The 13315-nt window shown below is 34.4% G+C and overlaps 1 protein-coding gene across 1 annotated transcript in view; it reads left to right on the top strand.

Moving 5' to 3' along the window:
* Positions 1 to 13315, top strand: part of LOC124962941 (dynein axonemal heavy chain 6-like) — a 292982-nt gene that overhangs the window by 68286 nt on the left and 211381 nt on the right. Inside the window, 3 exon segments of the mRNA XM_047522202.1 lie at positions 3299 to 3550; positions 8103 to 8231; positions 12488 to 12601. Coding sequence (XP_047378158.1) covers positions 3299 to 3550; positions 8103 to 8231; positions 12488 to 12601 — 495 coding nt within the window.

A 13315-nucleotide genomic window follows, 5' to 3' on the forward strand; every position in this document is an offset into this window, starting at 1 on the left:
AAGATCACAGAATTTGTATGTGATAAAGCTGGAATTTAAATTTGGGTCTCTTTGACCACAAAAGCAAAATTCTCAACCATAATTTATTGTAATTCAAATTTTTAGTAAATGGTAATGGAATGGTCACCAGATATTAGTCATAACAGAAGTCTTAACCCTTAATATATATATGCCTAATAATAGTAACCTTTCTATTAAGAATGGACAAGGTTACCAACTCAGACTAACTTAAGCGGGAAGATGGAAGTGGGGAGTAAAATGTAGATACGGAGACTGAAGTAATGCCAATGGAAAGGTCAGTGCTCTTTCTCTCTCTCTCTCTCTTTTTGTCACACACACACATACACACACACAGAAGCACACTGAAATCTTTGTCTGTCTTGCTTCTTTCTCTCTAGAAACTTAATTTACTTCTCTCAGTTTGTGGCAGGCAATCTAGCATTTGACTTTAATAGTCGGTTTTTCAAAACTTTCATTCATAGCAGTTTGGAATGAAATAGAAATAAATTACTTTCTTAAATACCTGAAAATTGAAGTACTATGAATAAATAATATAAACTGATTAAGTCATTAATAACTGGGCAGTTTGTTATATATTATTAACAAAATTAATAGTAAAATCTATTTCTCATGCCTACAAAAGTTACAATCTTGTTTACCATTTCAAGAATAGCAACTCTCAAAGGGACAGATAATTTTGATTTTCCTCAGATGTGCTTTTGCATCATCCCATCAGTCTAGAGATGCCAAGTATTTATCATTATTTGTATTTATTAAGCTTTTTTGGACAAATACCAAAACCCAGGTAATTTATCTTAGGCCAAAATAGGGCCCTCATTTAAGAATTCAAACGTGTTTCATGGATCTTTTCTTGACCCTCTTCAAGAGTGTAACTAGGCTCAGGAACTGATTAGAACCAGTACAGGACAGCTATAGGAATCCCAGGTAATCCTCTCTCTCCATTTCTTCTCTCTGCATCTCTTGACTCTGCATCTCTTTGAAGGTCTGCTTCATTTCTCTCCCAATACAATCAGGCTGCTACTTCACCCTGTAGTAGCAAACATGGCCACCAGTAGCTCACAAGTGACAGCCTGCAAGTCTAACCAGCCACAAAATAAAATAATTTCTCTCTTCCAATAGTGATTCTACTATCTAGTAAATGGATTCAGGTCCCCTCTCCAATTCTATCAATTATGTTATGAAGGTAGGATCATATCATAATCAAAGGCTCAGTGCGGTTCTAGAATAGGAAGTTGCTATGTGCGGAAAATCAGACCATTTGTTCATGCTTTCTGGGTAGTATGTTGGGGAAGTAGCTTCCCTTATAGAGATGCTCTGCATATACATATATCTTTTTCTGGAACTTCATTAATTCATTCAGCAAATTTAGGGAATTCTCACTTAACAGAATACAGAATTACAATAATAACTATACCTGTTTTCAAGGAGATCAGAGTCTAGAATGAAAGCAGACAATTATGATACATTAAGTAGAGGTATAAGAAACTGTTGTAAGGGCTGAATTTTTTTTTTTAATCATTCTTGTCTGTGGGTCACAGAAGACCCTGTAGAGGATAGAATATTTAAGCTATGTCCTAAAGTACATCAAACATTCAAATAGGCATTCCAGGGAAAGAGAAAATCATGAACAAAGACATGAGGCAAGATGACAGAAACAGGATTTGGGAACTGATGAAGTGCTATGAAGAATAAGTATTTGGTTCAGAAAACTAGTGAACTGTGTGTTGCTAAAGCAGGAGAGAAGAAATGAATTCTAGAGATGTTAAGTATAAGTGAAAGGACAACTGAATGAAAGGACAGCAAGGAGTCTGAGATGACTCCTAGGTATCTTTCTATAGTTGACCTGCTGATAGCAGTATCAGGCCAGCATAGGCAGGGTAGACTGCATAATATGTTTTTGAGTGTAAAAGAGACACCATTAAGTATTATGCCAGGACATTAAGTATGAACCAAGACACTCCCAGAAAACCTGGATATATGTTTATCCACAGTATAAGAAATATAGGATGATGAACAGATCTTGGTATAGAGAGATTTCTAACTTGTTTGAGATATTAGACACTTTGTTGAAAGCAGTCAAAACTCATAGCTTAGAAAAACGAGGAAAATTATTCTAAATTTGCTTGGGTATCTTCTGGATTACAAAAGAATGGATACAGCCAGGCCTTTAAGAAGGACAGGAACTAGAGTCTAGAAAAGCATAAGAAAACCAAAAAGATCTCTCTTCCTTCTCTTATTTCTTTTGCTCTCTAGAACAGTGGTTCTCAAAAGTGATCTTTAAACCAGCAGCATTAGCAGGACCTGGGAACTGGGTAGAAATGCACATCTTGGGTCATACCCAATTAGAAATTCCAAAAGAGCTCAGCAATCTGTTTTAACAAACTTCCCAAAGTCATTGCTGTGCAAGTTACAGTTTGAGAACTGTTTCTTTTAAAAGCTCTCTGCAGTTATCTTATGTTAAGGATGTACTTTCTACTTCCACCTGAAAGCAAATAGCCTCTATCCACAGCTAGAGTCTACCCATTCCTGTATTAAAGAAAAAGACCCTAGGTCATAATTTGATGCTGCTTGGTTCAGTTTGTGGCAGGAGGTTGAGTCAAATAGTATGAACATGTCAGCTTCCTGCTTAACAAGGAAGACTTGGAGGCTGGGGCAGTTGGAGGATTTCTCCCAAACTGGGGAATCCCTTGCCAGAAATTTAAGAAAAACAGAAACTTTTTGCCCACAGAAGGTAGGACATCAAAATGAAGATGGTTAGTAGTCATTTGGATATAACAAAATAATTTAAACAATAGTGACCCTAGATCTGAATTCTGAACTCATGCAGCCAGGAACAAGGTCTGTCCATACTGCAGGGGCTGCTCTGGGATTAATTGCCACTCAGCATACATGTCTGGAAACTCAAATATTAAAGTTCAACATTCTCACTGAACATTTTGTCTTGAAAGACATTAAATCAATGCTGCTAGAGAACAATGAAGAGAGAGGGGCAGAAGGAGAGAGAGAGAAGAAACATTACTGTTTGTACTACTAACTGTGCTCAGCTCTGACCACTTACCTCCTGGGCCTGATTTACCTGTATTGTAGCAATGACTGAATTTATCGCCCAGTCAACTTCAGCCAATTTGACTGTAGTGTTAAAAACACACTCCTCCTGTGCTGACCATTCACAGTTTGGTGTTTGTATTGCACAGTAGCTGTCTCCTATCTGAAAAAAAAATTAAAGGGTAAAATAGAACTCTGCTCTATTTAATGAGCAACCAATGTTTCCATTTAGATTGAAACCCTGGAAGATGAAGGGAATGTAGTGGTTCAAATGTACAAGCTTATCGAACTGTATCAGATATCCACCCCTCCTGAAGACTTTGCTGTTTTTGCAACTATGAAGCCATCTATTGTTGCTGTTCGGAATGCCATTGATAAAGCAGTGGGTGACAGAGAAACAAGCATTAAGCAATTTTCTCTGCATTTGGGTAGAGATCTTGAAGATCTAAATGAAGAAGTGAATGAAATAAAACTGCAAGCACAGGTAAGAGAAAGCAGGATTTTTTTTTAATATGAGAAAAGTTCATTATAGTTTTTAAAATTAAAATATAATTGATAAAATTGTGTATATAGAGTCTTACATATTTTGATACATGTATATATTGTGAAATATATTAAGCTAATTAACCTGTCCATCACCTTACATATTTCTTTTTGTGGTGAGAACGTTTAAGATCTATATTGAAACCATTTTGAAAATATATTTCACTTTATACTTAATTTAACTTTTGTTTTTATTCTAACAAGTCAACAACATCTTTCAACTACTCTTTAAAGTGTTTCCGAACCTCTATTTTTATATACTGAATAAATACCAGACCATCACAAGCAAAACCTATTTATAATATTGAATTCTAGTCTTCCTTGCATTATTTTGAAATGAGTGTTTTTATTACTTCTTAGAACATATATAGCTGTTTTCACAATTTTAAAATTTGCTTAGCATATTAAATTAAATGACAGTGAAGATTATTTGGTTAAATTGTACCAATTTTACTGTAGAAAAAATTTAGAATTTACAATGAAATCTAGGTGACTCTTAACTAAAGTCTACCTGAAAATATCATTTTGTAGTGATTTATTATTTTATTATTAGCATTGACTAAATCTTACCACAAAATTATAAAACCATATAAAGTTATAATAAAAATCTAAAAATTGGAAAAGCTCAATGTCCATCAACAGAAGAGTAATAAAATACAAAAAAAGATTAATAAAATACATGAAGGTAATTCACTCAGAGAAATACAATACAGACAATGTGTGTAATACCAGTGGCTCAGGAGGCTGAGACAGGATGAGCTCTAGTTCAAAGCTAGCCTTAGCAATGGTGAGGTGCTAAGCAACTCAGTGAGACCCTGTCTCTAAATAAAATACAATAGGGCTGGGGATGTGGTTCAGTGGTCAAGTGCCCCTGAGTTCAATCCCCAGTATCAAAAAAAAAAAAAAATTACAATATACATTTATATGCATTGACCTGGAAATAGTAAAGGCAGATACTTTACTTCTTATCAAGCTGTTTTAAGGACTTAACATTGGTTTTGCTATTGTGTTTGAAGAATATTTGTATTTTCTCAGATGAAAGTATATATTAATGTAGTAACTGTGTACCTTAATGAATTATCAGAAAGTGAACGCATTCATGTTTCTGTATCTCAGAATGTCAAGCACTGTAGCCTTACTGTTACCTTTAATGCCCTCTCCTAATCATTGATTCTTTCTTCTACTCCAGAGGCAGCTACTACCCTGAATTCTAATGTCATAAATAAGTTTTGCTTATTTCTGAACTTTGATTAATTAGAATGATACAGTATGCTCTTTATTTTATTTTTGGTATATTCCTGAGTTTTGTTCATGCTGTGTGGATATAGCTTATCTTCATTTTTTGGCTATATATTATTTCATAATATTTCACACTTTAATTATCTATTCTATGGTTAATGGACACTTGGATTATTTAAAGTTTTTGGAAAAGATGTATAATGCTCTACAAGCATTCTCATATTTTTAAATGTTTTAAACTAATTTAATTCTCAGAATGCCTTTAAGGTTTTATTAATTACATTTTGCAAAGAAGAACATTAAGGTACAGGGAGGCTAATCTACTTGCCCAGGATCACAGAGATAATAAATGGTGGAAAAAGGATTTAAGTTAAGAAAGTCAGCTTTTGGTGATTAATATTCTGCTGTTAAAATAGGAATGATTATTCTTGGTGCATGTACATAGGTCATTAGAATGATCAAACTGCCAACACATGTTTTGTGTGTAATCATGCATTTTAAAAAGTAGAATGATGTACATACACAAAAGTGATAGCATGAGTTTCCCTAGCATGCTTCATCTATTGAGGATTTTAAATTAATTCACTGGCACTCTAGGGCAAAGAAGTATAATTTCATTATTTCCATAAATAATATCATCTTTCTGTCAAGACCCCAATCTCACTGATGGAAGAAAACTGGGGAGAAACCTAAATGTGAAAATTCATGATAATTTATTTTATTTTGAAATGTTTATTTTATTCTAACTTGGTCTCTTTTATATATTTTAATTCAATTCAAAATCTAAACCTCCTATGGGACATTTCTTCATCCTTGCCACACCATACACTCCCACCTTTTGCATTTCCTTATGGTAGATGGAGGGATAGATATCTGGTCCCCTAGATATCTATCTTCTAGATCATAGCAGTTTGCATTACAGTGTGACTGCACTTGGGCTGGTTGTCCCAGAAAAGTGTTAACTAACAGTCCTTTCCTGTCTCTTAAGCACCAGACTAGTCCCTACTGCTGCAATTCATTATTTTTGCCTTTTTGTTAAAGACTCAATCTGTGACTTTCTTATCCTGGCCTTAGACCTCTTCAGGTTCACCAATTCTTTCAAGAATTCCCATTACCAGAATCAAGACACAAAACAACTTCAGGATTCCCAACATAGAAGCCAGAGTTTTAACATAATTATCTTCTTCCTGGACACTTCCCTTAACTTTTTCTGATCTAGAGCACATGGCAATTTTGAATGTAGGACTGTAGTGAACAAGGGATGGAATAATTAACCTCCCCAAACTGGGGCTTTAATGGTTTCCAGTCTTCTCCAATTTTCTTAGATTCTCCCAAACTTAGTTAACTTGTTTCTACTTTGTTCCTGAACTATTTTATTCTCATTACTGAATTTTCAACCCCAACGTGTCAGCTAGAACACATCTTAATATTTATGTATTTTTTTGTACTTGGGATTGAACCCAGAGGTGCTTCAGCACTGAGCTACATCCCCAACCCTTTTCATTTTTTATTTTGAGACATAGTCTAAGTTGCTGAGGATCTCCCTAAATTGTTGAGGCTGCCCTGAAACTTGCAATCCTCCTATCTCAGCCTACCAAGTTGCTGTGTGTACAGGCATGCACTACCATGCCTAGTATGTCTTAACACTTATATTCTTAATTTTCTTTTTTTCTCTCTATGTGTGTGTGTGTGTGTGTGTGTGTGTGTCTGAGTGTGTGTGCGTGTGTGTGAGTGTGTGTGTATTTTTGTTTGTTCCACAGTTTCTGGCTCATATCCCTTATTTCATATTTTCATATCCCTTATTTCCTAAATAACTAGAACAATGAAGTTATGAAGTTAATATTTGGTATTTTGTCCTTGGTTCCTGAAGATGCTTTGGTACAACTTTAGAGGGATAAAGAGGAAAGATGGTCTTTTGTTATAATGTTGAGGCCCTTTAGGTTTCAGAAGAATTCCTCAGAAAGAAAAGCATAACATGCTCTCCAACCTTCCACCATCCTTTCACCTGCTCTTTTTTTTTTTTTTTTTTTTTTTCCCTCAAGACAGACTATAGAAACTATTTCTCTTCCCCCAGGTAGGTTGTAGAAGCTAAAAATGTACTCTATAATCTTCCCCCACATTTCTGTCCTGGAGCTAGCCATAAAGAAATTCCCTAATAGTAGATCCTAACACCTCCATTTCAGAAAGAGTTCTACCTCATAGCTGATAGGCAGGAATGCTGCTCAGAGAGGTCAAGAAAAATTTGGGCAGACATTTTCTCTTTCCCTATGCAATCTATTAGCATTAGATTTTTTTTTCTGATCACATTTCAATACAGTTATCCATGTTTCAGTCATACTCATGCAATGAAATCTCTATAAAATCCTGGAAGAACAGGTTCTCAGAGCTTCCAGATAGCTAAACATGTGAAGGTTCCTGGAGGGTGGTAACCCAGGGAGGACATGGAAGTTCCTGGTACCTTTTCCCATACCTCACCCTATGCATTTCTTAATCTGTATGCACTGTAAGAACATTTATAATAAACTGGTAAGCCCAATCAAGTATTTCCTTAAGTTTTTTGAGCCAGTCTTATAAATTAATTAAACCTAAAGAGGGAATCATGGGAACACCAATTTATAACTGCTAAGTCAAAAGCACATGTTAAAAAATCTGGGGGTTGTAACTGGTATCTGCAGGAGGCAAATTGTGAGGACTTAACCCTCAACCTGTGGGTTGTGATGCTAACTCCAGAGTTGAATTGAATTGGAGGACACCTAGCTGGTGTCTGATTCAGAGTTGACTTTGATGTACTGAGAAAAAACCCCACTCCCAATACACACACCTGATTTCAGAAAAATGTTGGGGGAGTACAATAGGAATTACTGAGTTTGGTTTTCCTTACTGTCTTTAGACTTCTCAGAATTCAAAGGGCTCTCCACTTATTTATTGTAAAATGGAAATTTTCTTATATCCTCTTCCTTCTCTTTCTGGTTACATTCACCTCTCCTTTTCTGAAGTTATATTGGGTAAAGAAGTGTAGGAAATGAAAGCAGATGATGAAGAATGCATTAGGTAACCATGTCTACTTTTTATGATATATATGCTTTGCTTTAAAATTCAGGAAAAGCAATTGTCTTTAATGTGGTTTTAAAAATCTAAGAGAAAAGAGAATTAGAAAAAAAAATCTTTTTTGAAAATGTTTATTATTTCATTTAATCTAATTGCTCTGCATCAAAAATAGTCATGACTAGCCAAAATCTATCTTAATTTTACAGGATCCACAGATTTTGGATATTAACACTGATCAAGAAAAAATACGTACTATTTTGAGTGATCTACAATGTGTTATAGATGATCTTCAAAAACGTGCCTTTCAATATAAATCCTACCAGAAGAATTTCAAGGTAATGACAGCTCTGTATATCCATTTCTAAAATGTGTGCATAGAAAGGATGCTTGTAACAATGTGATCATAAAAATTTCGTGTTTGGTCAACTATGTGCTCGTTGTTGTGCTGTAGTCTCAATTACAAAATGTGGTTTGTGCCTGCCTTTTAAGTATTTAAAGATTAATATATCCAAGAGACAATATATTCTTTATTATTAAAAATGATTGCAAAGTATGGAAAATTCTCAGATAAGTAACTCTAGTTTCTGTTAAAATGTATATGGACTTTAAATGTGGTTTATTAAAGACCTTTTATAATTTCTTAAGATTTAAACCTCTTTTGCATGCATATGTGTGTTATGATTCCATGAATATTGCCTGATTTGGCTTGGTTCTAGTTTGATGAAAGAAGAGATCCTCACCTAAGCCAGGGAGTAAAATGATCTGAAAGGATGGATTTGAAAAGCTGAAAAATGTGTCTTTAAAAAATATAAGGAAAGGGACTGGGGTTGTGGCTCAGTGGTAGAACACTTGCCTAGCATGTGTGAGGTACCTAAGTTCAATCCTCAGCATCACATAAAAATAAAATAAAGGCATTGTGTCCACCTACACCTAAAATATATATTTTAAAAAATGAAGATAAAGAAAAAGAGATGCAGGTACTTCTAGCAACTTTTAGAGAGACCACCAGAAAAAGAGAACAGTCATAAATGTGCTTAAAAATTTCAGGAAGATGGTAGATGAACACTGATTAGTTCAACAGAGAGATGGAAAAAAGTATGTGTATTTTTAAAAAACCAAAATTTTGGGAGCTAAAGAATTGAATAATGAATAAATGAATTGAATAATTCACTAGAAAAGTTCAACAGCAAACCCAATCAAGCAAAAGAAAGAAATTAAAAAGAAAAAAAATTAAAAAGAGTGAGGATGGCTTTAAGCGCTTATAGGAGACAATTAAATAGACCAATTTTCACTTAATGGGAATCCCAGAAGGAGAAGAAAGAGAGAAAATAAGGTAGAAAACTTATTTAATAAAATAATGGCTGACAATTTGCCAAATGTGGAGCTGGAAATGACTATCCAGACTCAAAAAACCCAAAAATTTTCCAAAAAGGATGAACCCAAAGAAGTCCACACCGAGACTGACGTACATCACAATTAAAATATCAAAAGACAAAGAGAGACTTTTGGAAACACCAAGAGAAATATAATATACAAAGGATTTCAATAAGACTATCAATTGATTTCTCAGCAGCAACCTTGCAAGCCAGAAAAGAATGAGATAATGTATTGTGGAGAGCGGTAACTGAAATTGGGGGTCTCTGATGACCTCATGGCTGTGGCATGCCTGGTGCCTGGAAATGTTTCTGTGCAAGGGCACAGTATGCTTAGCTGTTGTGGCAATGCCCTGCATAGGGAGGCTTTATGCAAGAGTCCTATCAACTCTGATCTTGATCTCAGGCACATAGCCCTGGGAATAAAGGAATTCTTATGCTAGACAACCACAATGTTTCACCAGCTCCCCTTCTCCTGTTCCTGCCTACTTTATAGTAACTTTTTTTTTTTTTTTATTTGAACTCAGGGCCTCACACAGTCCAGGCAAGTGCTCTACCACTGAGCCACAACTCTAGCCCTACAGTAACTTTTAGCAATAGACTTTCTTGAGAGCTACACAAAGCTCCTAACATTGCACTTTGCAACTGTGGATTGCAACTGCAGAAAAGCCGCATTGATGTTTCTAGTACTGTAGCTTTCTTAGTACAAAGAATAATGCTTGCATAGTCTTTCAGTTGATAATGAGACATATATAAAGATTTCTGGCATAACTCTTTAGATCTGTATCTCCATCAGAGAGCAGCACTCCACCTGATCCCAGCTTTATCTTCAAAATCTGTTTGTGAGTCTTTATTTTTTATTTAAAAAAATTTTTTTTTTTTTTGGTTATTGATGGACCTTCATTTTATTTATTTAGATGTGGTGCTGACAAATGAACCCAGTGCCTCAGACATGCTGGGCAAGTGCTCCACCACTGAGCCACAACCCCAGCCCCAGTGAGTCTTTATTTTTCTAATCCCCCATCACCCCTCACTGGAACCCACAAGTTGGGCTGCACTAGTTGCAGCAATGTATTCAAAGGACTGAATGAAGCAACAGTTACTAACCACTAATACTATATCTGACAAAACTACCCCTTAAAACTTAAGGCAAAATAAATACCTTTCCAGATAAACAAAAACTGAGGAAGTTCATGATCACTAAGCATACTTTATATGAAATTCTAAAGGGAGTCCTTCAATTTGAAACAAAAGGATGCTAAACAGAAATATAATAAATTCCTAGAAGAAAATAGGAAAATTTCTAGGTACTGTACTTGGCTATGATTTCTTGGCTGTGACACCAAAAGCCAAGGCAACAAAAACAAAACCAAACAAATGGAACTACATCAAATTCAAAAGCTTCTGTGCTGTCAAAAAAAAAATTTTTTTTTTCAGTGGGTTGAAAAGTCAACCTACAGAATAGGGGGAAATGTCCTTCAAACCACATATTTGATAAGGAATCATCAAAAATATATAAGGAATTTCTACAATTCAACAGCAAATAACCTGACATTTAAAATGGGCAAATCTGATATTTAAACTGGGCAACAGAATTGAATAGACATTTCTCCAAAGAAGACATAGAAATGGCCAATAGATAGATATAAAGATGCTCAACATCACTAATCAGCAGGAAAATGAATAAAAATCAAATCACAGTATTGCTTCTTACCTACTAGAATGGCCATTATAAATATAAAATAAATAGCAAGTATTTGTGAGGATGTGGAGAAATTGGAACTCTTTATACTGTAGGGATGTAAAATGAAACCACTATGAAAAACAGTATAGTGGATTCTCAAAAAATTGAAAACAGAACTAACATATGACCTATCAATCCAACTTCTAGGCATCTATACATATAGATTATGAATCCTGAATTACAGTCAGGATTTTGAAGAAATATTTTTACTCCCATGTTCATTGTAACATTATTAACAATAGTCAAGATGTAGGAACAACCTTAATGTCCATCAGTGCATAAATGGATAAAGAAAATGTATATACATTCAACAGAATATTATTCAGTCTTTTAAAGAAGGAAATGATATTATATGCAATATAAACGAGCCTGGAGGACACTATGTTACGTGAAATAAGCCAGTTACAGAAGGGCAAATACTGCATGATTCATTCCACTTAATGAAATATCTAATGTAATCATACCATAAATGTGGAAAGTAGAATGGTGGTTGCCAGGTACTGGGGGTGAGGGGATATGAGCATAAAGTTTCAGTTATGCAAAATGAAAAAGGACTACAAATTTGCTGTATAACATTGTTATTATTATTGTAGTTAACAATCCAGTACTCTTAAAAATTTGTTAAAAAGCTAGATCTTGTTTTGTGTTTGTACCACAATAAAAAGAAAAACATAAATTTAAAAGTATTTTTTAAACAACCTGAAACAGAAGCATATCCCTCTTTATACATGCTTCATCTATACTTGGATGATTCTTCCTTCATGAATGCCTCTGAACCAACCTTCTTTCTGTAGCTCTTAACCATTTGGAGAGTAGATATGAAAGCCTAAATGGTCTTGGTTGCAGGAAATATTTCCACAAAGCCCAGCAATTTTTGTGTGTGTTTAGGTTTACTACCTTCAAGCCAAAGCAATCTTAAAACCCCTCATTAAAATGCTTTCTTCAGGTTTTCTTGAATTCTTCTTTTTTGTAGGTTTTTATGTAGTTCATTGGGGTTAGAACAAAGTAAGAAACCATTTTGTCATATCTATCTTAAACTTTACTAGCCTACCCACCACCAGCTGCCACACAATCATCTTCTTCTATCATCCAAATACAGAAGCCCTGAATACTCATCTGTTTTTCAAAAAAAAAAAAAAAAAAAAAGCAACATACATGCATGTCTGGTCCAACTTGAAAATGCATGCACATGGTGGTCTTATGGTATTTATGTCTTTGGAGAATATTTAAATTTTAAGGAAATATAAAGAGTTATAGTTTGTTACTCAAATGAAAAATGTAATATGTGTGGGATTTTATGGTGTTTTAAATTTTCATGTGCTTCTATCTTTTCTTTCCTCATTGTAGGACCTACCTTCTGCCAAGTAATCACTGTATTAAGTATTACTAATAGAAGGATAATGTAAGTTCTTTATATCTGAAAATAAGTAATGCACTTTATTTATTTATTTATTTTGTTATTTTGTTATTAAAGGTAGAAGTGTCCAAGTTTGAAGCTTTGGAAGAAGTTAGCGCTGAACTGAAGCTCAAACAATTGCTTTGGGATTCTTATTCTGAATGGGATAAACTACAACAAGAATGGTTAAAGGTAGGTAAAAGCTCTCAATTTTTAAGTTTCTGTTAAAGTAAACTTAAAACCCTAATGCCATGAATTATCATTTTGTCAACCTGCTATATTCTTAATAACATTAAAAATTCAGTTTTATAGTTTTATGGGAATTTTTGTTAGTTTTCCAGTAAAGTGCAAGAGGTCTTTCTGTCACTAAATGCTACATAGCAGAAAGTATGTAGACAGGGTTGTTTAAGGGAGGGTTCTTGGGTCCTCCATTTAAGAAGGATAAATTATGGAGGCACCAAAGGACCACATGTATGATACCTAACTGCTTTGTGCTTTCTAAACATGTTTTATCATGATACATCCATGATCTTGAGGACCATAGAATTTTATTATTTACATGCTTTAGGTTTTTGTTATTTTAGGTTTATATTCATATTGTTCTTTTAAAAAAGAAAATGTTTTGTTCACTGTGATAGAAGAAGATTAGATAAAGAAGATCTAGAATCCTCCTTAGAGCATTCAGTAGTACCCTCTTAATCAGGGAGCTAAGTACGAATATCCACAATAGTTTGGTTTCTAGGATGTCCTTATATATTCAAACCTTAATAAGGGTCAACTGTCTAGGAGGCAGAATATGGCCACTGATACTTTCATGTGTGATATAGACATGTTAGAAATATCATCAAATTCAAAATTATGTTTTACACTTCATATTCATCCTACTGTGCTGAGCTTATACTTAGA

The sequence above is a fragment of the Sciurus carolinensis genome, chromosome 13, assembly GCF_902686445.1.
Source record: "Sciurus carolinensis chromosome 13, mSciCar1.2, whole genome shotgun sequence".
Taxonomy (NCBI): Eukaryota; Metazoa; Chordata; class Mammalia; order Rodentia; family Sciuridae; genus Sciurus; species Sciurus carolinensis.